At 44.8% G+C, this 25,942-nt stretch overlaps 1 protein-coding gene and 1 long non-coding RNA gene across 10 annotated transcripts; one reads left to right on the top strand and one right to left on the bottom strand.

Moving 5' to 3' along the window:
- Positions 1-214: 214 nt before the first annotated feature.
- LOC148878096 (uncharacterized) lies at positions 215-24,619 on the top strand. 9 transcript variants are annotated; one of them, XM_088948922.1, is made up of 7 exons: positions 215-1,142; positions 3,276-3,809; positions 3,938-4,158; positions 22,533-22,599; positions 22,843-22,933; positions 23,036-23,072; positions 23,192-23,375. In XM_088948922.1, exons 1-3 carry the CDS (start codon positions 327-329, stop codon positions 4,046-4,048), a joined length of 1,461 nt encoding a protein of 486 aa, XP_088805048.1. In that variant the 5' UTR covers positions 215-326; the 3' UTR covers positions 4,049-4,158; positions 22,533-22,599; positions 22,843-22,933; positions 23,036-23,072; positions 23,192-23,375. The 9 variants fall into 9 exon arrangements, with proteins under 9 accessions (XP_088805048.1, XP_088805027.1, XP_088805039.1 ...); XM_088948901.1 differs by having other exon boundaries at positions 22,843-23,072; XM_088948913.1 differs by lacking the exon at positions 22,533-22,599 and having other exon boundaries at positions 22,834-22,933.
- Positions 24,454-25,942, bottom strand: LOC148878097 (uncharacterized). Its single transcript, XR_016100550.1, has 2 exons — positions 25,443-25,942; positions 24,454-25,207 (listed from the first exon to the last, which is right to left on the bottom strand). It is a non-coding gene; the product is annotated as an uncharacterized LOC148878097 (long non-coding RNA).

Raw genomic sequence — 25,942 nt, forward strand, 5'->3', positions numbered from 1 at the left:
ATGTGTACACGATTTTTGCGTTACGAGATCTGGAGTCGTTCGCTTGCACTTGTACTTGATTGATGTTTTAATGTGATGTCCTGCTTTGGTGGTGTTATTTATCGAATCCCGTGTCTGGCGAATAACATTAGTCAAGTTCGAAAACACGCCTCTCCACGTGTCAGTCTTCTACGAAAGAAACAAAATTTGAGTTTGACACAGTGAGGTCTGTAGAGAAGAAACAAGGCCGACACTCTAAAAGTTAATCTAAAGACCTCTCCGTTTTTTCGGTTTACATTTACGGTTAGATCCTAGTCTGAACTCTCTCTCTCTCTCTCTCTCTCTCCATGCGTCGGTTTCGGAGGAACCAAGGCACGATGAATCGTCGTCTTCTCAAGATTCCCGGCGAAATCTTAACATCATCTCGCCTAAAGGATCTCCTACTAATCTTCTCGTCCCTCTGCATTCTTTGCCTCGTCGTATCCCATTACCGTATCTCCACGCTCCTCCAAATACGACATACACAACCCTATCCATCATCATCATCATCGCCACCCACTTCCCTCAGCCACCTCGCCTTCGCTATCGCTTCCTCCTCCAAGTCCTGGCCCAACCGTAGACACTATGTCCGTCTCTGGTGGAAACCCCAACTTATGCGAGGCTACGTATTCCTCGACCGTAAGCCGCCCGACTCAGCTACAACCAATACCACGGAATCTCTCCCGCCGGTGCTTATCTCCGAAGACACTTCCCGGTTCCCATACACCTACAAGGGCGGCCTCCGATCGGCGATCCGCGTGTCGCGTATCGTCTCGGAGATCGTTGCCCGGAACCTGTCGGACGTCCGGTGGTTCGTGTTCGGGGACGACGACACGGTGTTCTTCCCGGAGAATCTAGCCAAGACGTTGTCCAAGTATGATCACAACCGGTGGTATTACGTGGGGAGCAGCTCCGAGAGTTTCGAGCAGAATTCCAGGTTCTCGTTTGAAATGGCGTTTGGGGGAGGAGGGTTTGCGATTAGCTACCCGCTGGCTAGGGTTTTAGCGAGGGTGATGGATTCGTGTCTGATGAGGTACTCGCATTTGTACGGAAGTGATTCGAGGATTTTCTCATGCTTGGCGGAGCTTGGTGTCGGTTTAACGCATGAATCTGGATTCCATCAGGTAAAGGACGTAGTCTGTACTCTGTACAGAGAATATATCTATCTCCTCCTCTGTTATCTTTATTAATTTACTTAATTAACAATTTCCTTTGTTTTTCTTTAGCTAATGATGATAATGAATCCATTACCCTAAGCCCCAAGGTCAAATCTGTAATTTACTAAAAATATATTATTTATTGCTAGTTGTCGTTTATTCAAGTGCAACAATACAATATCCTAGCGCTTCGGTCCTGGGTGCGGACTGTGGTAGTGTGGTCTTGTGGTGCCCTGAACCACAAAAAGGACAAGAGCTAATATGGATTTTCATACTGGTGCTGCTAAAAAAAATATATATATTTCTTTATGGTATATCTTTATTTTCATGTAACTCATGCAATGAGTGATAAAAGAAGGAATAAATAGATTACCTGTTCAAAAAAATAAGGAATAAAGTAAATGTACATTCGCGCATGGGTTCTGTACATTGTAATGTATGATACTGCCAAGGATTCGTATTGCTGGCATTCCTGTTAAAATAATTGATTAATTGTATTAAATTTATCAAGTATTATAATTTATGATTTATTCCCAATTTTTACTTTCGGAACGAGAGATCTTATGGATTTTGGTCAGTCACATATCAAGGATCCGTGTAATGCAGTCAAATCAATCTACTTAAGTTTATCACAAAACATATAAAAAACAGATATTGATGAATGTTGCTTGATGCTCACACAGGAGTGCTACAGATCTCCAATGAGTGGGGGGGGGTTTGGATATAAATGATGGTACTTTTCCCTCCTGTTAATTCAAAGAGTTGACTATCAGATTGAATGATGATCAGATTAATGTACAGTTCAGTAGGCCGTGAACAAACTACTGTGTTACTGTTTATCACTTATGGTCTCCAAAGTAGGAAAAATTTGCAAAAGTTCATTATTCAAATTTTATGGCCGATGAGTGATAAATAAGGTAGGGTGCTCATGGCTTATCAAATTAGAGATCTAATTACATCACTCAGTCGGATTATACATTGAAAGTTTGAATCATATCTCTGCAGAAATATCTTTATGATTCGGGAAAATAAAAGCTGCTTTGTCCAACTAGAATTTGTATTGCAAAATAATGAGAATATATATAAAAGTAAACAGGTAAAACAGATAATGATTTGGTCTGAATTAAGATCTTTTTCTTGTATCACTATTTGATTGTTGTAAATGTCTTATACCTGAAATTTGGCATCCCAGTAGTCTGATTTTTGTGCTTAATTGGAGAAAATGTGTAGAGCTGGTGAAAATTTTGCAACATTTGCACCGAGGTGTTTGTATGATATGCAGGTAAGCTTGTGGACTATGACTCTGTGTGGTATAGTTATGCAAATTCTACTCATGGAGTTGTTCAATTTGCTGCTACCTATTATTCCTAATAACAGTTGACACCATTATTGAGTTTGATGTCTGGTTGAAGGTGCCATCTAGCTTGCTGGTAAGGTCTCTGGCTGGTTATAGGATGAGTCTTGGTGTCTGGGGGAACACTACCCGTCGTTGTGTAGCCTATTTTCCTACACTCCCTCCCCACCCTCACCCCAACAAAAAATAGAAGTCTAATGTTTGGTGTTAAATATAAGATGTGAGGTAGTGTACTCTAGTGTTCCCATGTGTATTAGGTTTGATTAAAATAAATCTGGAATTAATCATACATATCCTACCTTTCTCAATGTCCCCATGTGTAGAAGGCTTGATTTCCAATGGATAATGAATCAAATTGATTGGTGATTTTGGTTTGAGGTTTGTTCTTGATCAAGGTAGGTTACAAGAAGGTATTATAAAAATAAAAGGTAGGCCATAGGTATCTCCACATTTTAATTAAATCTTTTTATTACAACTTCTGATTGTCAAGTGCTTAGTATTACCAAGTCAAAGTTCATTGACAAAGAAGCTCAGTTCTTGGTGGTGAGTTAATTTACATAGGCCGCAGCTGAAAAGATGCACTAAAATTTCCATGTCATGCTCTGCTTTTTCATGGACGTAATGCCAATATTTCCTGAATGACCATATTATCATTGAGTGAGCATAAATGATTCTCTAAATTTCCAGTTTTCCAAACCGGGCTATAATCTGACAAAAGCTGAATATTGTTATCTGCATCCGACCAGGTTGATATCCGTGGAAATCTGTTTGGAATGCTCTCTGCTCATCCGTTAGCACCTATAATATCTCTTCATCATTTGGATTCTGTGGATCCTATTTTCCCCAATAGGAGCCAGATTCAAGCTCTAGAACATCTATTTAATGCTGTCAATGTTGATCCTGCCAGGATTTTGCAGCAAACTGTTTGCTATGACCAGTCAAATTCACAGACTCTTTCAGTTTCTTGGGGTTATGCAGTTCAGGTGTTTGAAGGAATTCAACTTCTTCCAGACCTCATTTTGATGCAGAGAACGTTCATGCCATGGAGGAGAAGTCTTAATGTTAATTTAAGTCATTTCATGTTTAACATGAGGGTGTTTCCCAAAGATCCATGTAAAAGACCTTCAATTTTCTTTCTTGGAAATGTTTTCACTAATACAAATGTAACCCAGAGTAACTACAGCAAGGATACTATAAGAAGTTGCTTGAAGAAGAGTGCATCACAAAATCTAGAACAGATCAAAGTCTTCTCTCCGAAGCTAGAGCTTGACTATGGACAGGTATTGCCACAGAAGTTCCTAGTATTTTTCATTCAGGTGCTCTGAAGTTTATAACCCCTTGTCTTTCCCTCCCAAATTGCTTTGCATGATGTCTTTGTTGTAATACTTTTTTCACTTTCCTATTTTAGTTACAGGCTCCAAGACGTCATTGCTGTGATATTTTGCCTTCTTCCTCTGAAAAAGTGATGGAAATTCGCATTAGACAATGTTTAGATGAAGAAATAATTTCCATGCATTAGTAGCATCTTGAGAAGTGCTGCTAGCTTACAGGAGTTTCTTCTTGAAAGAGGACTGGGAATTTTCTCACGGTTTAGAATTTTTATGGGGAATTCAGGAGGGCAATTCTAAGGTAGTTTCCTGTTACTGAGAAAATATCTAGCTTTTTATTCTCGAAATTGACTACTTATTCTTAGCTCATTCTTGTTAATTGTTTTTTTTAGTCGAAATTCTTGTTAATTGTTTAGTTAGTCCTGTTGCACCTTTTGTTCCATATATTTTTCTATACTATCAGCTCTGTCATGAAGCAGCTCAAATAATTAAACTTAAATAAAGTGTAATTGGTCTTTGTGCATTTTGTTACCACAAGAGTGCAATGTTTTGCTTTCTTTGAAGGCTGGCGTGGTTGGCTGTTAGTTACATTCTTTAAAGGCTGGTGTGGCCTTTTCTTGTACACTTGTATTCCCTTTATTTGTGTATCAACAATCCCTCCTCCCTTGAAAGTGACGTTGCCCTCATGGTCAAGATGTGGGAATCTATTTTGTAAATCCAAGTAAGGTTCCCAAGTTTGCATCCTCAATTGGGAGACCTGACCATACCACCAATGCCTCTGGTTCGATGTGATTCCCTTTGCGTATCCACCTGAAATCTGTTATCTGAGTGGGCTCAGTTTGAATTTGGCCATCTTTCGAGAATGATGGGAGGGTGGTTGTTGTTATTGCTCCTGTTTTTGGCCATTTCTTCAATAGGGATACATGGAATACAGGGTGTAATTTTGATGTTGCTGGGAGTCAAGCTTGTATGCCACCGACCCAATGCGTTTCACAATCCGAAATGGGCCGAAGTACCTAGGGCTTAGTTTGTTCCACCGGTGGCCTGCTACTGAAACTTGCTTGTATGGTTGTAATTTAAGGAAGACTTGCTCCCCAATCAGGTCTAGTTTAGAGAATATGGTGGCCCAGTCGAGTTCATCGATTACCGGTATGAGAAATCGATCATTCACAGTAATGTTGTTCAGAGCCCTATAGTCTATACAAAACCGCCATGTCCCATCCTTATTTTTACACAAGTAATACTGGCGAGGAGAATGGGCTTTGGCTGGGTTGTATAATTTTTCTGTCAAGCATATCTTGCACTTGCCTCTCAATCTCTAGTTTCTGAAAATAGGGGTAACGATAGGGCCTTACATTTGTAGGTGCAGTTTCGGGCAGCAATAGAATGCAATGATCATGGGCACGCTTCAGTGGTAGTTCCTTGGGTTCTTGGAAGATCACTGAGAACTTCTGAAGTAGCTGCTGTAGTTGTATGCGGCCTTCTTCGAATCTGCTTCCTTGGGCTAGAATGGGGCCGTTCTTGTGGGAGTCTATCTGCATTAAAATGATGTGGGCTGGATCTGCTGCCTGTTTCCTTAGGGAGGCGAGACTAATAGGTCCTGGACCCTTGGACAGATGCCCTTGAATATGCACCTGTGAGCTGCCCACTTGAAAATCCATGGTGAGACGGGCCCAATCACATATCACCGGCCGTAGTTGCCTTAACCATTGGACTCCGAGAACTACATCTGCTCCACTGATTTCCATGGGGTGCAGATCTACCTCGAACTCATGTCCTTGTATCTTCATCTTTAATTCTGTGCACGTACTGTTGCATACCAGGTTGCTCCCATTAGCTACGTGCACCTGGAAGGCTGTACATGGTTGGACCGGAATCCCTAGTTGTCTGACCAATGATTGGGTAATGAAATTGAGGGTGCTGCCACTGTCTATCAGAACCGGCACATGGCGCCCTTGTACCAGTCCGGTTACTCTCATAGTTTGAGAAGAAGCAAGACCGGTCAAGGCTTGCAGGGATACTTCCGGGTATTCTTTTGTCCATTGCCCCCATTCTTGGTTGTCCATTGGCTCTTCAATGTCTGTTGATTGCTTGACATATTTGTCTCCACATGCATAACAAAGGCCCTTTTCCCGTCGGGCTTGCATCTCAGCCCAGGTTAACCTCTTGGCTGAGCCGGGGCCTGAACCAGAGTTGGCGTCATTGCCTATTATTTCTACTCCTGACCTGGGCTCTGGTTTACCCAAGGTACCTAGTTCTGGGTTTGGTATACCTGGTTTGATCGCAGCTCCCAGAGGTCGATTAATCCTTCTTGCCCGATTTAGTTTGTCTTCATGTAGTCAAGCTAATGTTGATGCTTCAAGAATGGTGGTGGGCTGCATGGCTTTTACCTCCAGCCGCAATTCTTCCCTGAGTCCACCAAAAAAACTGCCGACAAGCGCGTTTTCTGGCCAGCCTTGCATGTGCACGGCCAATCTTTCGAATGCCATCTGATAATCTTGGACGGAGCCGGTCTGTCGTAGCTTAGTGAGGCTTTCATCATAGTTCTCAAAAGCCGAGACTCCAAATCGCATGGTTAAGGCGTCGGTGAAGTCTGCCCATGTGGCTCTTGGGTGCCGTTGCCGGTACCACTGGTACCAGATGATCGCCTCTCCTTGTGTGTTGTGGTAATCGAAGTATCTTTCTGTTCGCAAAAGCCAGGATGTGGGATCTCCCCCTGCGAAGATGGGAAACTCGATTCTTGCTATTCTTGATCCGCTTCAATGACTGGTGTCACTGCGCTCTTCCTGATAATCAAGGATGCAAAGCTTTCTTTGATTTCTTTGACGTCAGCTGATATTCTTTTCATTTCTCCTTCCATATTGTCGACTCTGTTCTCCATTGTGGATGATCTTGTGCTTGGCATCTTTGGCTCTGATACCAACTTGTTAGGGACTGCCTAACTCAGGGACTCTTTCGAGGGAGCCTGCCTCCTGAGAGAGAGAGAGAGAGAGAGAGAGAGAGAGAGAGAGAGAGAGAGATTGTATTCCCAAATTGATAATCCACTCCTAACCTCCTTTCTTTATTTATATACTGCTGTTACAATTCCGTTATACCAGCCTCTCCACTTGTCCAGTCCACTTGTCTAGTTTGTTCTAGTGGTTGGCTGTTAGTTACATTCTTTAAAGGCTGGCGTGGCCTTTTCTTGTACACTTGTATTCCCTTTATTTGTGTCTCAACAGTCTATAGAACTTTGTCCCAAAGGGGAGTAGACAAATATATATTGGTTGAGATATCTGAGGTATATTTTCCTTCTGTTTTGAAGCCTATAGGGTAGGATTAACCTGGGTGAAATTTTGTAAATACATTATTTAGGAGAACAGTAAGCTTGCTGGAGCATTAGGTATTGTGTTCTAGGGTAGTTATAGGAGAAAAATTTGCCAATTGCCACCATATTGTCGCCACTATCCCTATAAATTGTAGTCTATCTGGCTTGAGACCCAAAGTAGTGTAGTGGGTTGCTTTAGCCATTGCTCAATCTTGAGAGCCATGTGGAATTCCTTAAAGTCAAAAAACAGTCATCTCTTTTCTTATCTCAGTCAATTGACCCATTTTGAAAAAAGAGAATTTGTTTGTCATCATTCTGTAACATAGTAATAAATCGAATAAATCGAAGTTCCTCAAACAACTCCATATTCTTATTTTTTTTTTATTTTTATTTTTTATAATTGAACTCCATATACTTGATTTGAAGAAACAATTCCTTGATTAAGGATTCTTGGCTGCTTATATAGGTTGTCCTTGTGCTCATGGGGAATATATTACTCCATTCCAGGTTTCATTTTTTTGATAGTTGAACTCCATATACTTAATTGAAGAAACAATTCCTTGATTAAGGATTCTTGGCTTTATATAGGTTGTCCTTGTGCTCATGGGGCATATATTACTCCTTCATTCCAGGTTTCATTTCCTCCGAATGTGTAATAAGGGTTTGGCCTACATGTCTCAGATGATCATCTATGGTTGTCCATCAGATTCTAGCGTATCCTATGTGTTTTGTCTTGACCACTTGAATTCATCTCTCAGTTGACATGTCAAAGAATTGAAAATAATAATCAATACCTCTGATCCAATCATGGCATAATTGTTCAGTGACAATGGAATCTGATTGTCTGCACTGATAAAAAAAAAAAAAAATCTGATTGTCTGGCTTCTGCTTTGGGAAGATAAGAACTTTTATAAATGGGTTACTTTCCTTTTAATTCTCACTTCAACAACAGCTATATTTGTAGCATAGCAAGTTTGCACGTCTCTATGAGTTGGTTGTTTTCTAACATCGTACTTAATAGTCTAAACTTTTCAAGCACATCATCCCTCTGTAATCTGAGAGTCTTCCTCTGAAGTTTCTTCCACTTTGAGTTCCATGTTAAGTTGTTAACAAATGGTTTAATATCATAAAAATCTAATGCATGATAGATCTATAAGATAAGAAAAATAAAATAAAATAACAGAGGAATCTGCACCTAAAGGAACTATCAGGAATTAGCATTTAATAATTTCTTGAAGGTGATCAACACCATTAAGAAAGACTTGCATTGACATCAAATAAGTAATCAACCATAGGAAAAAATTCTTCTTTTTCTTTTGGTATTACGTATTACAGAATACAAGGGATTAAGGGGTGGGGACAGAGCAGGGTTCGTCGAAGGTCCACTGAATGACCTTTACCATGAAGAGTCTGCTGATACAAGGGTTTGATTCCACACCTCCATAGGAAAAAAATTATTCAAATCCTGTAGTCTATTTGATTTTCTCAAGAAAAATGAACAAGTATCTCTAGAATCTTTATTTATTTTTGAGAGAGTAACCAGAATTCATTAAGAAAAGGTGTACAGCAGATTTTTTTTTTGATGAATAGGTGTACAGAAGATTCTTACAGCAGGGAAAAGGAAACAGAACAAAGAAAAAAACAAAACTGCAATTATACAGGCAGCATTCTTCCACTAAACATAAATTTAGCTAGACTATCAACTAACGAGTTTAGCTGTGTGGGGATCCAGGATAGAGAAGCATTCAATGAATTCAATAAATCTCTAGGTTCTAGCCTCATTCACGTAGTGAGTCTCCAGGGGCCTCCAGCTTTTTCCCCTAGCCATTTAATGGTATTTTCTGAATCACCTTCTATGAGCAGGTGGAGAATCTGGAGCTTTTTACAAACCAACCCCTGTTAGAGTGGCCACAACTTCAGCCTGCAATGACAATTGGGCCACTAAAAACCCAAAAAATGTTTCCATCCCTTTCTCCGATCACTCCCCCAACACCAGCAGCACCAGGGTTCCCCAAGGCACCCCCATTGAAGCTTAATTTAACAGCTCCCACCTGTCTTGTGCCCAACACCTGAGGAATAGAGGGATTCATGGGGGCAGAAAATAAGAATTTCACCACATTTCTCTATAAGTCATTCAAACAAAACCCATCAAAAATTTTATTTTCACCACCCAAAGGATGTATAAATAAGAAATATAGGTAATTGGATCATCAATAGATATAACCCTATTCTCAAACATGGGATTGTTTTATTCCTCTCAGATGCCCCACAAAACAGCAAAAATCTTTATTGGTATGTTTTCCCAGCTCAGGTTGTACTCGTTTGTATTTTGTGGCAATTTGTGAGACAATAGTTACTAGTTAGTGGAGGATGATTTGGCCCGACCTATAAAATGATGACACGTGGACCTGACTCAGCACGGGAGATAGCTCAGCACCATAGCCTGGAAACGGCTAAGTAACAAGCCTATAAGGTGGCCCGCTATTATCATATCTCGCTGAAACAAGAGCTTGCTACAACGCGAGCTCCGAGTTCCCCGAGCTACCCCAAAGGGGATATTCCGAGGCAATTTTAGCTCGCGAGCTAGGGAAACCAGCTTGCTCAAGCCCTCAAGCAGATAAGTCATCCCAGGAGCCAATTCTAATAAGGGTAACCTCGAAGTATTCCTAAGCTCATTACAATGTAGCTCGTAAGTGAGCAGCGCGAATGTTTCTCAGGAAGCTTCCATTTGACAGACCGTACCAATCAAATAGCACCACGTCCCTTGACTGAAGGCGCTGTCCCTGTCCTTTTGATAGATTGCACCCACGTCTCTCAGTAGGCGAAGGAGTGCCTGTCCTTCGAGGACGTGTCACCTATCCGAGCAAGGAGTACGTCGCAACGGCCGCTTGCGCAGGCCCGACAGGTAACGGGTACGGTAGGGGCCCAGTGGCGGTTATGCCCAATTTGACAAGAACGCCCCTATAAAAACCCTCGAGTCAGGGGTGAAAGGGATCTTCAGACTTTTGAATATTTCCGCACTCCCATACTCTAGAACTGAATACATCTTTGCTCGCGAGCTAACCTCTCGAGCACAGTGATAAAGCGCGACCTACTCTCTTAGCTTTCGCACTCTTCTTTTCTCTTTCCCCTGTGTTCTGACTTAAGCATCGGAGTATTGCCACCGGGTAAATCCCCGAGAATCCTTCTCTTCCATCTTCTCAGGTGCCGTCCGTTGCCAACAAGGAGTCTTTTGGCAGCCAGCTAGGAGTGCCCGGATCGTGGTGCATAATCTGGCGTTGTCTGTGGGAACGCTTCTAAAAGCCTTCCTCTAAGCTTTTACAGTTCATTTTTTCCAAAAACTCAACATTCACGGATTCTTCAAGCAACGCCGGACGCAACATGGAGATGGACATCATCGGGGAACAACTCTAGGTTCCCGTGGTCTGCATTGGGCAGTTCAATATTCCCCTTTCCGCGGATGGAGTTCCCAGCCTGAACGTGCCACAAGTAACAACACCCTTGATCGTTCCCCTACCTTTCTCTGTCGGGACAACCTTCACTGAGCCTTCTATCGTCCCCCCGATGACAGGCCAGAGCCAGCTCGACAACATGGTGCAGTCCATGAGGGCCATGCAAGCCCAAATGCAGCAGTTTCAGTAATTTCAGCTCTACCAGCAGCAGGTGCTGCACCAAGTCTCTCAATATCACTATCAACAGCATTTCCCAAAATTGCCTCAACCTCAGCTTTAGCTCCCTCCCCGACACCCGGCCTTGCGGCAAGCTAGGTCTCGCCGCCAGAATGAACACCCTTCCCGCCAAGAAGAGGTTTCCTAGAATCCCCCTAAGAGCCAAGCCTTCTCCCGTTGCAGGAAGGAAAGACCAGCCACTCCGGTCTCGCCATAGGTAGTCAGGTCGGGAGGATCCCAACTTGCCAGATCTATGTCACCCCAGCAACCAAAGTTCGAAGCCCCACTTTTGGAAAACCGGTTCGAGATCCTGCCTGCAAACTCTAAGCAAAACCCCTCTGTTCGCGGCCATCACCAGCAGCCCGAGTTGCTTCCTGCGCAAACTATCCCTGATAGTACGGAGGCGAGCAACACCAACGCGGAGCCTGCCAAGAAGCAAAGACGCCGCCGCCGAGCTCGTCGAACTGCCACCCACAACCTGCCCGAGCTCAGAGGTAGGGAAGAGGTAAGCTCGGGTGAAGTAAAAGCTCCCCTCTTTTTGTTCCATCCCCCCTGTCTCTCGAGCTCCTGGCTGTTCCAATGCCCAAGGACTTCTAGTCACAGATGCACCTAGCAAGAGCCAGTGAGTCTTGCATGTGTGTGGCCTTCTCCACCACTTTCAAAGGAGTAGCCCACACATGGTATCGAAACTTTGCACCTGGATCGATAAGAAGCTGGGTACAGTTCGCACAAGCCTTCACGTCACACTTCGTCACCAGCAAGCGGTGCCTGCGAATTGAGGAAAGCCTTCTCAGTATAGTTCAGAGAGAGGGAGAGTCCATCCGGGGCTATATCAAGCAGTTCAACGATGCATGCATGCAGATACCACGCCTAGACCTTGTAGTGCGCCTTGCAGTAGCCAAGAAGGGCGTGACGCACAAGGAATTCAAATGGCACATGGTTGTCAACCAGCCGACGACCATAACCGAATTCGTCAAGCTCGCAGATAGGTTCATAGCCACGGAAGAGGAGATCAACCAGAAGGGCGAGAGCGCGCCCGAAAAGAGAAAGAGAGAAGGGAAACTTCCCAGCCAAGGAGACAGCCCCTGTAGTGGACCGAATTGACTATACCCCACTGAACGCTAAGCGGGCCGAAATCCTGATGGCAATCAAGGATGCCCCGTATGTGAAGTGGCCACCCCGCCTGAGGGGGAATCCTAATGAAATGAATAAAAATTTATATTGTAGCTTTCACAAAGACCACAATCATAGTATCGAGAGCTGTAAGAATCTCTGCGACGAGATAGAGGAACTCATTCGTTGCAGATATCTAAGGAATTTTGTATAGAATAACAGTAATAATAATAATAATAATAATAATAATAATAATAATAATAATAATAATAATAATAATAAAGCAGGTCGGCAATGGGAGCATGGTAAGGATGCTCCTGAGTCTAGCAGTAGGTCGGAAGAGCAGTCATAGAGGCAGCCCCCGGAAGAGAGGCCAGTTCGGGGCACCGTCCACATGATAGTTGGAGGCTCGATCGTTGTAGGCTCTCGGCGGCAACTCGGACATTAGTTCGCGAAGCTGCCAGGGAAGAGCAAAATCCTCCAAAGCGACTGAAGACAGAGGAACCGATCTTCACAGAGGACAATGTGCGCGGGGTTCACTACCCCCACTACGACGCGCTCGTCATAAAAGTAAGGATCAATGATTTCGAGGTAAGGCGTGTCCTCGTTGACTCAGGTAGCTCGGCGGATATCCTCTTCAAAGTCGCGTTCGACCAGATTCAGCTGCAGGGAAGTGACTTGAGACCCACGAATACTCCCTTAGTAGGCTTCAACGGAGAAGAAGTCAGGCCCCTAGGGAAAATAACAATACCTGTGGAAGTCGGCACATGGCCCAGCGTAGTAAGGCTCAACCATGACTTCTTAGTGGTCGTGACCCCCTCCCTATACAACGCCATAATAGGCCGGCCGATCACCCATGCCCTACGTGCGGTGGTCTCCACTTATTATTTGGCGATGAAGTTCCCTACAAACTTTGGAGTGGGAGTAGTGTGGGGCGACCAACTTGAGTCTCGCAAGTGCTATGTCGCCACCCTCAAGGGAAAGACCAAGGTGGCCGACAATCTCGAATTGGAGCGACCTACAGAGCAAGGTGAGGAACGAGTTGCACCCATGGAAGAAACAATTGCTATTCTGACTTCAGTAGAAGACCTAGCTCGGACACTCCAAATCGATGTTTTATTCCAAGAACCCCTGCGATCTGAACTAGTAAGTGTCCTACTTCAAAACTTAGATGTTTTTGCATGGTCCGCGACAGAAATGCTTGGCATAGACCCTAATCTCATAACTCACAAGCTCAATACTGATCCTGTAGTTAGGCCCGTTAGACAGAAGAAATGCAACCAAGCCCCAGAGCGATGGAAAGCAGTCGATGAGGAGGTCGGGAAGCTTCTCGCAACTGACTTCATAAGAGAAGTCCATTACCCAAGCTGGGTAGCCAACCCCGTTTTGGTAAGGAAGGCTAACGGCAAGTGGTGCATGTGCGTCGACTACACAAACCTGAACCGAGTTTGCCCAAAAGACTGCTTCCCCCTCCCCAGAATCGACCACCTAGTGGACGTGACCTCGGGGCATGAGTTGCCGAGTTTCTTAGACGCCTATTCGGGCTACAACCAGATCAGGATGGACCCGGCGGACGAAGAAAAGACTGCCTTTATAACAGAGTTTGGTCTATATTGTTACAAGGTTATGCCCTTCGGATTGAAAAATGCTGGGGCAACCTTTCAAAGGCTTGTAAATAAACTATTTGAGCCATTAATTGGTAGAAAAATAGAGTGCTATGTAGATGACATGGTCGTCAAAACCCAATTCTCACATGAATTAATCCAAGACTTGCATTATCATGAAGTTGAATCCAAACAAGTGTGTCTTCGGTGTCACCTCAGGTAAATTCTTAGGATACATCGTCAACCAACGCGACATTGAGGCCAACCCAGATAAGATTAAGGCCATCCTAGATATGAGACCATCCCGGAAGTTGAAGGAGGTTTATAGGTTGAATGGCCGCATAGCCGCCCTGAGCCGTTTTATGTCCAAGTCGGCGGACTGCTGCCTGCCTTTCTTTAAGGCAATTAAAAGTAAAGGGTTTGAGTGGACCCAAGACTGCCAGCTCGCGTTTGATAAGCTCAAGAAATACCTTGCTAGTGTACCAATTTTAACCCGACCCGAAGAGGGCGATGTTTTAGAGCTGTACCTCTCGGCAAGTGACGAAGTGGTCAGCTCGGTATTGATAAAGGAAGTAGATCAGGTCCAACGATCCATCTACTATGTTAGTAAAGTATTGTAGGGAGTAGAGACAAGGTACTCAGAGAAAGAGAAGTTAGCCTACGCACTGGTCATCGCAGCTCGAAAGCTCCACCCGTACTTCCAAGCTCATACTGTTATCGTCCTCATTGACAAACCTCTGAGGCAAGTCTTAAGCCCGAGGTCTCTAGTTGATTGACGAAGTGGGCCGTTGAGCTTAGTGAGTACGACCTCCAGTACAAGCTACGAATTGCTATTAAGGCCCAAGCCTTGGCAGATTTCATTGCGGAGTGCACTTTCAGTTCCGAAGTCCCCAGGCTGGTTAAGCACGGGGCCCCCAGTTCGGGCAAGCTTGGAGCTCCCAAGCCAGCTGAGTCTGAGCCCCGTGAGGTAGCAGCCAGTGCGACATCTCTCCTAATTAGGCCAAGCATGAACTGGGATGAGGAGCCCTAGATCATTCACGTAGATGGCTCCTTGAACCAGCAGGGTAGCGGAGCCGGAAGTTCTGCATGGCACAAGTGGCACAAAATTGAAGTCTGCACTACGCTTCGAGTTCGCAACATCTAACAATGAAGTGGAGTACGAAGCGTTGATAGCCGGGCTAGCTTTAGCCAGAGAAGTAAAAGCCAAGCACATCGTCATCTGCAGCGATTCCTAACTCGTAGTCAACCAAGTCATAGGAGATTACGAAGCTCGTGAACCAACCATTGTTGCCTACTTAGCCAAATTAAGAGAGGCTTTGCTCAACTTCCAGTCACACTTCATCAGGCAAATCCCGAGATCAGAGAATGCTGAGGCCGACACTCTGTCCCGGTTAGCCAGCATCAGCGATATCACCACGAGAACCGTGTACATAGAGGACTTGCCTCGGCCCAGCATTCTCGCGGTGGGGGGTAGAGGAGGTCGCTCTCGTCGTTCAAGCAGAGCCGAGCTGAATTGACCTGTTCGTGAGCTTCTTGCTGCACGACACCCTCCCTGTAGATCGCAATGCAGCCAGAAGGGTAGAGGCCAGGCGGCCAAATACGTCATAATAGACGAATGGCTGTATCGAAGATCCTACACGCTCCCCTACTTGCGTTGCTTGCGACTTACCGAAGCCGAGCTCGTATTCCGCGACACTCATGAGGGTCTGTGCGGTGGACACTTGGGGGGTAAGGCCCTCGCCCAAAAAGCACTACGACAGGGGTACTATTGGCCAACAATGAAGGTAGACACCATCGAGCTCGTCAGAAAATGTGAAATGCCAGAAGCATGCCAATATCTACCATCAGTCCGCTGCCGACCTCAAGTATCTCACCAGCCCGTGGCCTTTCGCACAATGGGGCATCGACATACTTGGACCGTTTCCGCCAGCGACAGGCCTGAGGAAGTTCTTAGTAGTAGCAGTGGATTACTTCACCAAGTGGGTAGAAGCTGAACTTGTCATAACAATCACAACTCAGAACGTCCAAAACTTCTTTTGGAAGAACATTGTATGCCGCTTCGGGTTACCTCGGGTACTAATTTCTGACAATGGCAAGCAGTTCAGGACATCAAATTCTAGAATTGGTGTCAAGATATGGGGATACGACATAATTTCACTTTGGTTGCACACCCTCAAGCAAACGATCAAGCAGATGTCACGAATAGAACCATCTTCCGCGGACTGAAGGCACGTTTGGACCGAGCTAAAGGATTGTGGGCAGACGAGCTACCCAGTGTTCTATGGGCTTATCGAACCACGGAGAAAACTACCACAGGAGAGACTCCCTTCAACCTCACCTATGGCACTGAAGCAGTTATCCCGACAGAGATCGAAGTACCTAAGTTGCGACTGGAAGCATACAATGACAAGACAAATGAATATGAGCTACGTACCAACCTCGATCTACTCGACGAAGTAAGGGATGTCGCGTACATCAGGACCGCAACTTACCAGCAAAGAGTAGCTCGGTACTATAACGCCAGGGTCAAGAAGCAAAACCTCTGCATCGTTGACCTGGTCCTTCGTAAAGTTATGGTATTTGAGCCCGACGTTGGCAAGCTCAAGTCTAATTGGGAAGGACCTTACCCAGTGAAATGAGTGCTCGGGGAGGGAACATACGAGCTTGAGACCCTCAAAGGGAAACAAGTACCTTGGGCATGGAATATTGTCAACTTAAGACAATATTACCTGTAACAACTGAGTAGACCACGAGTCACTCCCAGAGCCTAAGGGCCAAAATGCCGAGCTAACATGACCTTGGCGCAGTAAGACCCAGTCGTCTCAATGGCGTGGGCAAACTTCAAGGGCAGGCTATGTCACCCCCCAGCCTATGGGCTAAAACATCGAGCTAACTGAGACCTCGGCATCAAGAAAGACTTAGCCACTTCAGTAACGAAGGCAAAGTATGAAATATTAGAGGTGTAAGCAACTCGGGTTTAAACCCCATGAAGCATAGTTCGTCTCAGCACGTTGGTTGAACTAAGGAATAACCGACAAGTGTATGGTTCAGGCACACATGGTAATCACTTCGCTGTGCACCATAGGGATGCCTTAAATGATTAAGGGACAATTCGTGATAATGACTATCGAAAAGTCCTACTTCGGGTATGTAGCCCTAATAGCTCGAGTGTTGAGATTGCCTTAGCAAAAATAAAGAGAGCACACCATACTTAGAAGAAAAAAGAAGAAATTTCATTACCATTTAAAAAAAAAAAAAAAAACCCGAGCTAAACAGCTCGAGAAAGTTTTAAGAGGTAAAAAGGGCACAACCGCCCAACAAGATCTTTTCAAGACCGGGTTATGGCACCTGGGAGCCACCAGAAATCAGAACAGAACCATCGCTGCCAGCCTCAGGAGTCCACCTCCTCCACCTCATCCTTGTCCTCCGGGGAGTCAGGCTCTTCCTCCTCCGCCTGGTTCGCCGTCTCGGGAGACAGGCCCTTCATGGTGATGCCGTCGAGGTTGAGCCCAGAAAATTTCTTTCGGACCAACCATCGGCAGAGCTTGAATCCGGAGCGGTACGAGTTTGAGCCATACTCCACTTGGAGGTCATGATACTCTTGGGAGTCCTTGAAGTCCCAGACCGCCTTTTCTCGCTCGGCCTCCACCAGGTTGTCGAAGTTTCGAGTTTGGTCCAGAAGAGTGGACTCCAAGTCTCGAACCTGTTGGCAAAGGAGCTCCCTCTCCGCTGCCACCCTTGACGGCTCCTCCCTATAGCGCGTGCTCTCCTCAGAAAGCCTGGCAATTTGCGCCTCCTGGTCTCAGACGAGCAGCTCCTGGGACTCACTCCCCTTGCGAGTGTGAAGGAGCTCGCCCCGAGTTCGGTCGAGCTCACCCTAGAGCTTCTGAGCAATGACCCTCTGGTTGCGAGCATCGCCGGAGTGGATGTGCATCTAGAGGGCCATGGCGTGGATGGCAGTGTTCACTTGCCGACAAAAAACTATGATCAAAAGACAGCAAAAGGAAGCGAAAAGCGAGAAGAGGGGAATGGCCACTTACCACCATACAGTGAGAGGAGGTGAGCGTGACGAGATCCCCGGGCTCCATCTCTTCCCACTTAGCGACCTCCTCATTACAGATCGCTCGCTGGCTCTTTCGTCGAGCCACAAGGTAATTGTTCACCCCCTCCAAGTGAAAGGATGAGAAATCCATCCCATGGATGCCCAAAGATTGCGGAATAAGGGGCGAATTTCAAAAATTTTTTCTCTCCCTTCAATTGGGAATCACATTCCCTATTTAGAAAATCATATTTTCAAAGATAAATCTTGAACCTTAAACTGAACCAGATCTGAACCAAAAGGAATGGGAGAGAATAATACCTGATACGGAGAAGTAATATCTCCCAATGAAGGTGTTCACGCCCAAGGAAGGATCCAAAGACTGCTCCCACTGAAGATGACGCAGTGTAGGATGGAGTAGAATTAGCAGTGTTCTTCCCCAAGAACTCTGTCCTTCGCAAGAATCAGTAGAATGGTACGTGAGCACAGCTTCCTTTTCAATCATTTCTCAAAGAACTGATGTCAAGATCCAATCTTGACTTCTCCCACAGTTGGAGATCGAACTGGCAAATAGGGCGACAAGAGCAGGGAGGCGGCAAGAGAGTATTCGCAGGGTGCAAAATTCTCTCTTCTTGATTTCAGCACTAAAGAGGATCTGATGTGTTTCTTGGTCTCTCTCAAGGCTGTCGTCCCCTCCTTCCTTTTGTTAACTTGAAAGATCAGCTCCTAATCCCATTAGGAGGTGCTTATCCAAATCATATTTGGATCAGCATTCTCTTCTACTGATAAGGATAAACCCTTATCTTATCTGCAGATTAGATTAGCTTTATCCTAATCCCATTAGGAGGTTTCTAGATCTGAATCACATTCAGATCTGGACTCTCTGAGTGGATAGGATTAAGACCCTATCCTATCTGCTAATCCATCTCAGAATTCGCCCCTTTAATTAACTAAATAAATAGCCCAGTTCGAAATGGGCTTTAGGCCCATCAAGCTTATGTGCTCATTTAACCTTCCTAACTGTTGCCCAGTTGGGCTTCCTTGTATGGCGTGGGACCCAAGCATTGATCTACACATCAGCCACATGGGTTCGACCCAGCCTTTGTTACAAGGCCTGGTCGAATACACTGTTAAAGACAGTGCACCCCCTGAAACCCATCGAATGGGCTCTATGGGCCCAACACTTACCCTAAGTGGTCCTTGGGCCAAGCCACCTTGTAACACCCAGGGACTGTGGGCAGATGCAAGATTAGCCTATCAGGTATTATCCTCAATGGTCTTACACTTAACTTCTCAGCCCTTGATGATCATACACTGCCCGACAAGAGATGACCTTTCCCTCGGCTGCAAGGAACAGTATTGCACTCTCCACTTATATGGATCCCGGGAATTAAAACCTTTTGTAAACATTTTAGAAACCATAATATATATACTTTTATATCTCATATAAAATATACTTCGCAAAACAAATCTCAACGGTTGAAATCGGCTGCCGGTAGTCTTGGTTTCCAACAGTGAGAGCGCATGCCCGATCATTACCTTTGTCCGACAAAGGGGCTGATCCTGTCACTATGATCACCCACTCAGATGAATTCTCAGATTGTCCCAACGTACCCAGGTTTTGACCCCCGCTAAGGATCTCACTGATTGGTACATCAAAGATAACCCGATCCGACACCAAGTGCAATATCATAATCGAGTCTAGGGGTCGGGTGTAACTTTCCAGTTTTGCCCATCAATCTTCAAGGTCCAGGGCAATACTAGAAATCTGGTCAAGTTCAAAGATTCAATTAATCCCACACTGTATGTGCCTAGGGTCTCACCCCGGTAGCTGAGACAAGCCACCCCAACCGACTTGGTGGCACCACAGTGTCAGCTTTGTCAGGATAGGTCTCCCCAGACCGACCCACTGGCTGTGAACATTTTAAACTAACACGAGTCTCAATAAGTGTCCAGTTTAAGGGTAATACACAGAAACATACAAAGGGAACATGAATCAAATATGCACTTTTATTCATTTACAATAAACTTATAAAGTACATCAATTTTGATTGAAGCTAAGGGCATACAAAACTGTCTAACACCAAGTTCCCCACTGGGAACCATGTATAAGGGAATGACTGGAAAGGACTAGGGGGAGTCACCCCTTGCTGTGGGAGCTCGCCCTCTTCGGGGCCAGCCCTGCTAGCTCCCCCTTCGAACGGAGGTGGTGGAATTTCAGGCGGCGGGATTTTGGGCGGCGGAGAGGATAAGACTGGCTCGGCAGACCCAAACTCGGTGCCCCCGGAGGTGGGGGTCCGGTCGGAGCGCGACCTCTTCACTTTACGCCTCTGGTTACTTGAAAGGAGGCGGCGCGAGTCGATACCAGACATGATGGATGCCAAGAAGAAACCACGAAGTGTTAGTTCGGTAAGAACAAAGTATATTTGTCTACACAATGTTATGACAAGGTACTACGCGACCTAAAAAGGCAACCTACCCGGGCTCAGGCCGGCCTGCACGAGCTTCTCCTTGGTCAAGTAGTCCAAACAGAGGAAGTCTACTGATGCACAGGACAATATCATTTTTTGAGTATCAAGGTCCAACTCGATCCCAGAGTCCTGGATGGCGCCCCTCCAAGAAGTAGGGAAGGGCCACCCTTTAGGGTTGCGGACTAAAAAATAATCCCGCTTCCAGGCAGGAATTTTATTCGGAAACTCGTATAAGAGCTTGTAGCCACGGTGGGGAGAGAAGTAGTAGAGATGCCTCTCCGGTGGAGCCCCGGGAGTGGCATTCTTTATACAAAGGATAGCAGAAAAAATGTTGAGATTCAAAGGAAGACAATATTCATAGCACAAGGATATAGCCCCAACTATGTTCCGAATGGCGTTGGGATGAAGCTGATCGATAGTGACGTTAAAGTGGTTTAGCACCTCCACTATCAAGGGGTGCAGGGGGAGACGTAGGACAGCCTCGAGCTATTCCTGGTAGATGACTATCTCATTGGGACCATGCTCCCACGGAAAGTTACCGGTGGGAAGGCAATAGACGAGGCCCTTGGGAAGGTGGAAATAGCTAATTAGAGACCTAAGTCTCCCCTCTGTCATGGACGAAGGGCCGAAAGTATCGGGCTCCCTTCCTCGGGAAGTGGAGGCTCCGTCATCGGAGGTCTCCCGGGGCTTGTTCCCAAGCTCCCCCCGAGCTCGAGGGAGCATCATCATCCTGGTCATCGCCCCGATGACGAGTATGGTACGGGTACCCAAACATGACTGATAGTAATCGAGACTCACTAAAAGGGACGAAGTGAACTGAGGAACTCGAGTAGATTTGACAGATGCGCGACCTCAAAATCCGAAGACAACAAGATGGTGTGGGGGAAAATGAAACCTAGAGGGCCCTTCTATTTATAACCTCCACGCTTCCGAATCAACGACCCATATTAAGGTAGATTCGACGAGGTCCTTGGGAAGGTGGAAATAGCTAATTAGAGACCTAAGTCTCCCCTCTATCATGGAGGAAGGGCCGAAAGTATCGGGCTCCCTTCCCTGGGAAGTGGAGGCTCCGTCACCGGAGGTCTCCCGGGGTCTATTCCCAAGCTCCCCCCGAGCTCGAGGGAGCATCATCATCCTGGTCATCGCCCCGATGACGAGTATGGTATAGGTAGCCAAACATGACTGATAGTAATCGAGACTCACTGAAAGGGAGGAGACGAAGTGAACTGAGGAACTCGAGTAGACTTGACAGATGCGCGACCTCAAAATCCGAAGACAACAAGATGGTGTGGGGGAAAATGAAACCCAGAGGGCCCTTTTATTTATAACCTCCACGCTTCCGAATCAACGACCCAGATTAAGGTAGATTCGACGGTTCGCGGGAGTACTGACTGCACACCTTCTGAAAACCGAAAAGCAATTGGCTGCACGTCTCCCATGATTGAGGTAATGACGGCTGCACGGTATCCGGAGTTAAGAGCCACTTCAGCACGTTTTCGGAATTCAAAAGGTTAGAAAACCTCCTGATTCCAGCAAATGCATTTAATGTGAGCAGTCGATCAAGTTTGAATTTCGGTCAAATCAGTCTATCATACTTCATGAACTCCTTGCGCTAAGGCAACGCTCTCATCCCAAGGAGTGGAGGGCAATTGATGGAAGATGATTTGGCTCGACCTATAAAACGATGACACGTGGACTTAACTCAGCACGGGTGACAACTCAACACCATAGCCTGACAATGGCTAAGTAACAAGCCTATAAGGCGGCCCGCTATATCATAGCTCGCTACAACGCGAGCTCCGAGTTCCCCGAGCTACCCCAAAGGGGATATTCCGAGGCAACTTTAGCTCGCGAGCTAGGGAAATCAGTTCGCTCAATCCCCCAAGCAGATAAGTCATCCCAGGAGCCAATTCTAATAAGGGTAACCCCAAAGTATTCCTAAGCTCGCTACAAAGTAGCTCGCAAGTGAGCAGCGTGAACATTTCTCAGGAAGCTTCCATCTGACAGATCGTACCAATCAAATTGCGCCACGTCCCTTGACTGACGGCGCAGTCCCTGTCCTTTCGACAGACTGCACCCACGTCTCTCAGTAGGCGAAGGAGTGCCTGTCCTTTGAGGACATGTCACCTATGAACAAGGAGTATGTTGCAACGGTCACCTGCGTAGGCCTGGAAGGTAACGGTTGCGGTAGGGGCCCAATGGCGGTTATGCCCGATTTGACAAGAACGCCCCTATAAAATCCCTCGAGACTGAGGAGAAAATGATCTTCAGACTTTTGAATATTTCCACATTTTCATACTCTGGAACTAAATACATCTTTGCTCGCGAGCTAACCTCTAGAGCACAGTGATAAAGCGTGACCTACACTCTTAGCTTTTGCACTCTTCTTTTTTCTTGCCCTTGCATTCTGACTTAAGCAACGGAGTATTCCCACCGGGTAAATCCCTGAGAATCCTTCTTTTCAATCTTTCAGGTGCCGCCCGTTGCCAACAAGGAGACTATCGGCAACCAGCTAGGAGTGCCCGGATCGTGCCGCATCAGTTAGTATTGCTTAGTTCTAATGAATTGATCTTTTATGTGACCCTAAAACAGTTAAGACAAGATCATTAATGAACTGAATGCTTGTATTAATTCTGTTTTTTTTCTTCTTTTTCTTTTTTCTTCTCCCCAAGCAATGCTTGCTATTTTTATTTATATCCTAGGTGTCTCAAATGAATGATAAGGGTGCACATTCTTTGAAATCCTCCAAAGCTTTAATTCTATCTAATATTCAGTACTTTCAGGTTCACCTGCATCAATCTCATCCAAACTAAACAGATTCACAAGAGTTTGGTTGCAGTTAATTGGGCATATTAGAAGCCACGGTTTTCCAAGGTGCTTGGGAATCAAAGATTTAAGGCGTTTCCATTGATGTAGAGCCTCATCTTGGTTAATTACCATCAAGTTCTGTTAGTGATTTTATCTTATTTTTTTCAGAAGGCTAGCACAACAAAGGCTGCTAGAAAGAGAAAAGGTGCTTTGGGTTCTTGTTTGTAACTTTGTATCAGTTAATTTTGATTTTTGCTTGTAAATTTCACTAGAAAATTTGGAATTTAAAAGATGTATAACAGTCCTTGTTTTGATTCTTTGCAGAGGTCTATTCTATACCGACACCAAGTAGATAGGATCAACAATTAAGGGATCTAAGGAGAAAATTAGAAGGAAATTTTGTTGGGGAAACAAACCCCTTTGTACTTTATTGTGCAAATCAAAGATATTAACAAGCAAATAGCAAGTTGTAATATATATATATATATAGTCAATTTAGGAAACACAATGTGAGCAAATAAGAGAGACACCAAGATTTACGTGAAAAACCCCTCAATGTGAGGGTAAAAATAATGGGACCGAAATCCACAAACTTCCACTATCAATCAAATAGTAGGGTACAAGTTCTCTCAGTTACAAACTAGCTGAATACATCAAGAGAGAAACTCTTAGTTACCAATAACAACAAGCATCATCTAAATGTTTGGAATAATCAAACGAGAAAGATCTCACCAATAAGAAAGCAAGAGAGAGAGAGATCGCACGCCAAAAAATGTTGTAGGATATTTTCTTTCTTGTACAACCCTTGTATTTTCTTCTTGTCCCTTTCTCAAAAACCCTTCACCAGACCTTGTTCTTCCAAAAATCAGACAAGCCAAAAATACAAAAGGCTTTTTGATTTTCCTTTTGTCTTGTAACACTTTTTCTTCTTACTGTCTTTATTGTTTCATGGAGACGGGATCTGCTCCTCACAAATGGGCGCCTCACATCCACATCCACCATGCATTGGGAATATCTTCCGTGAATAATAACTAATAAGTATGGAAGATGTTTTTATTGCATGATAGGATGTGTGTGAAGCACCTGTGAGGCGCCAGGTGTGAGGAGCAGATCCAGTCTCTGGGTTCTACCTGATGAGTAGGTCAATCCAACATATTTGAGTGTACATAGTATAACAGGCCAAACTTGACAGGATCTCCTGTAAGAGTTCACACCAGCACCCCACAATGCTCCACAGCACATTCTGACTTTGTATTGGGAACATCTCCCAATGAAATCTTATAATCTCTTGTGCTGTGGATCATTGTGGGGCGCCCCCTTTAGGACGCTGAATGGGTTGGGCCAGGTTTATGGTCAATCCGGGCCTGGTCCTAAAATTTGAGTTTAAGGCCTAAGCTTGATGTCAATCTTGATTTTCCCTAGTTAAGCCTAACCCGTCTTATAATTTGATGCACTCGTGTTGGTCAATAAATTCATCCTAAAATTATAGATATATAAATTTATTTATGCAAATATATGTATGTAAATATTTATGTAACATATATATATATATATATATATATATGTATATAATTGGTGCAATTGGTGACCGTTGACACTGTTCCTATGGCCCATGTAGGTCTAAAGAAGGGAAAGAAGGGAGAGAGAGAGCAGTGACCCTGACGCCGCTGCAACGGACGCTGAGCCATGAGGTGAAGCAGGCGTCGCCAGTGGTTGCTGTGCGCGTCGATCTGGGAGCGGAACTCTCAGGTAAATCGATGCACCGTCTCTCTCTTCGCTCAGGGTCTGTAAAAGGTAGATGCCACACCGAAGCTTTGCGACAAGTTCGCCTGAATCAATCCCCTTTATCCCCGAAAGCTCCGCCTCGTGGTCGAACTGTACGCGAAGCCACGGATCAAGTCCTGGCTGTCGCGGCCAAAGGGCGAACTCGATGGAGCAAGGCCATTCTCACCGGCTGACTGAATTTATCGGTGTTGTGGCGAAGAGTGCGCGTCCTCGAACGATCAGTTTCCAGTTGCCGAAATCTCTCGTTTCCAGAACTTCTAGAAATAGCAATGGATTATATTGCTACGTTGGAAATGCAGGTTCACCCAGCTTCTCTCTGTCGTTGGCGATGATGCCGTGACTGGCTCGAATCGGGCCCCGCCGAACTGAATTGGCTCTTTTTCCCCTAATGTTTCTTGAATTTTAAATTCATGTATTTTATTGTATACAAGTTCTCTTTTGCTTTTGGTTATCTGGTTTCTGGTTTTCTGTCCTTTCTTTTTCCCTCTCTTCGAACTCCACCATCTTGATGAAGATTTGAAGATATTTTTCCTCCATTAATGAAAATTAATTAAACTGGAAAACCAAATAGTGAAAGGTGCATAAGTTTATTTCAATCCTGTCGATCTTGGGTTTTAGTGGGTTCAAACAAAGGTGTAGGAATCGTAAGAATCCGATGACCGACAAAGAAATCATCCCGATCTTGTCCATCGGATTAACAAAAAAACCCATTAACCCAACAAAGAAATCATAAATTCATAATCATATAACAAGTCAATTGGACAAAAATTTAAAAAAGCGAGTTTTTTACCTTCTTTCTCTGATGACGGCAAAGGTTTATTGTCTTCTTCGGCGATGACAAATGTTTAGTATCTTCGACGACGACGGTACTGATATTACATTCTTCCCGTCAAGCAACCGTATTAGAGAATACCTTGTAACCACTCACCGGAGATAATGCTCAGTTAATCGTCGGTGATGATTTCAAACTATCGGAAAGTGGTCTTTGGAAGCGTTTACTCGAACAATCATACCGGCAACGACCACTGCAACTCCGGCTCCGTTTGTTTGCGAGCATTCACTTTTGTATTCTGAGAACAGAAGAGAGTACTGTACCTATTTTTTGGATATATTTTGTATTTGATAATTAATTTTTTTTTTTTTATCAAAGTTAATGTATCAGAGGATAAGATAGTTGGAGCATTTGAGATGGATTCACATTTTGCACCGATTTCAAAGAAAAAAGATGAATGCAAAAATGGTTAAATGTATAGTATAGATATTTACATTTGTACTGTACTCGTAAACTGA

This window comes from Nelumbo lutea, chromosome 1, assembly GCF_056320005.1.
Source record: "Nelumbo lutea isolate HS-2025 chromosome 1, American lotus-T2T, whole genome shotgun sequence".
Taxonomy (NCBI): domain Eukaryota; kingdom Viridiplantae; phylum Streptophyta; class Magnoliopsida; order Proteales; family Nelumbonaceae; genus Nelumbo; species Nelumbo lutea.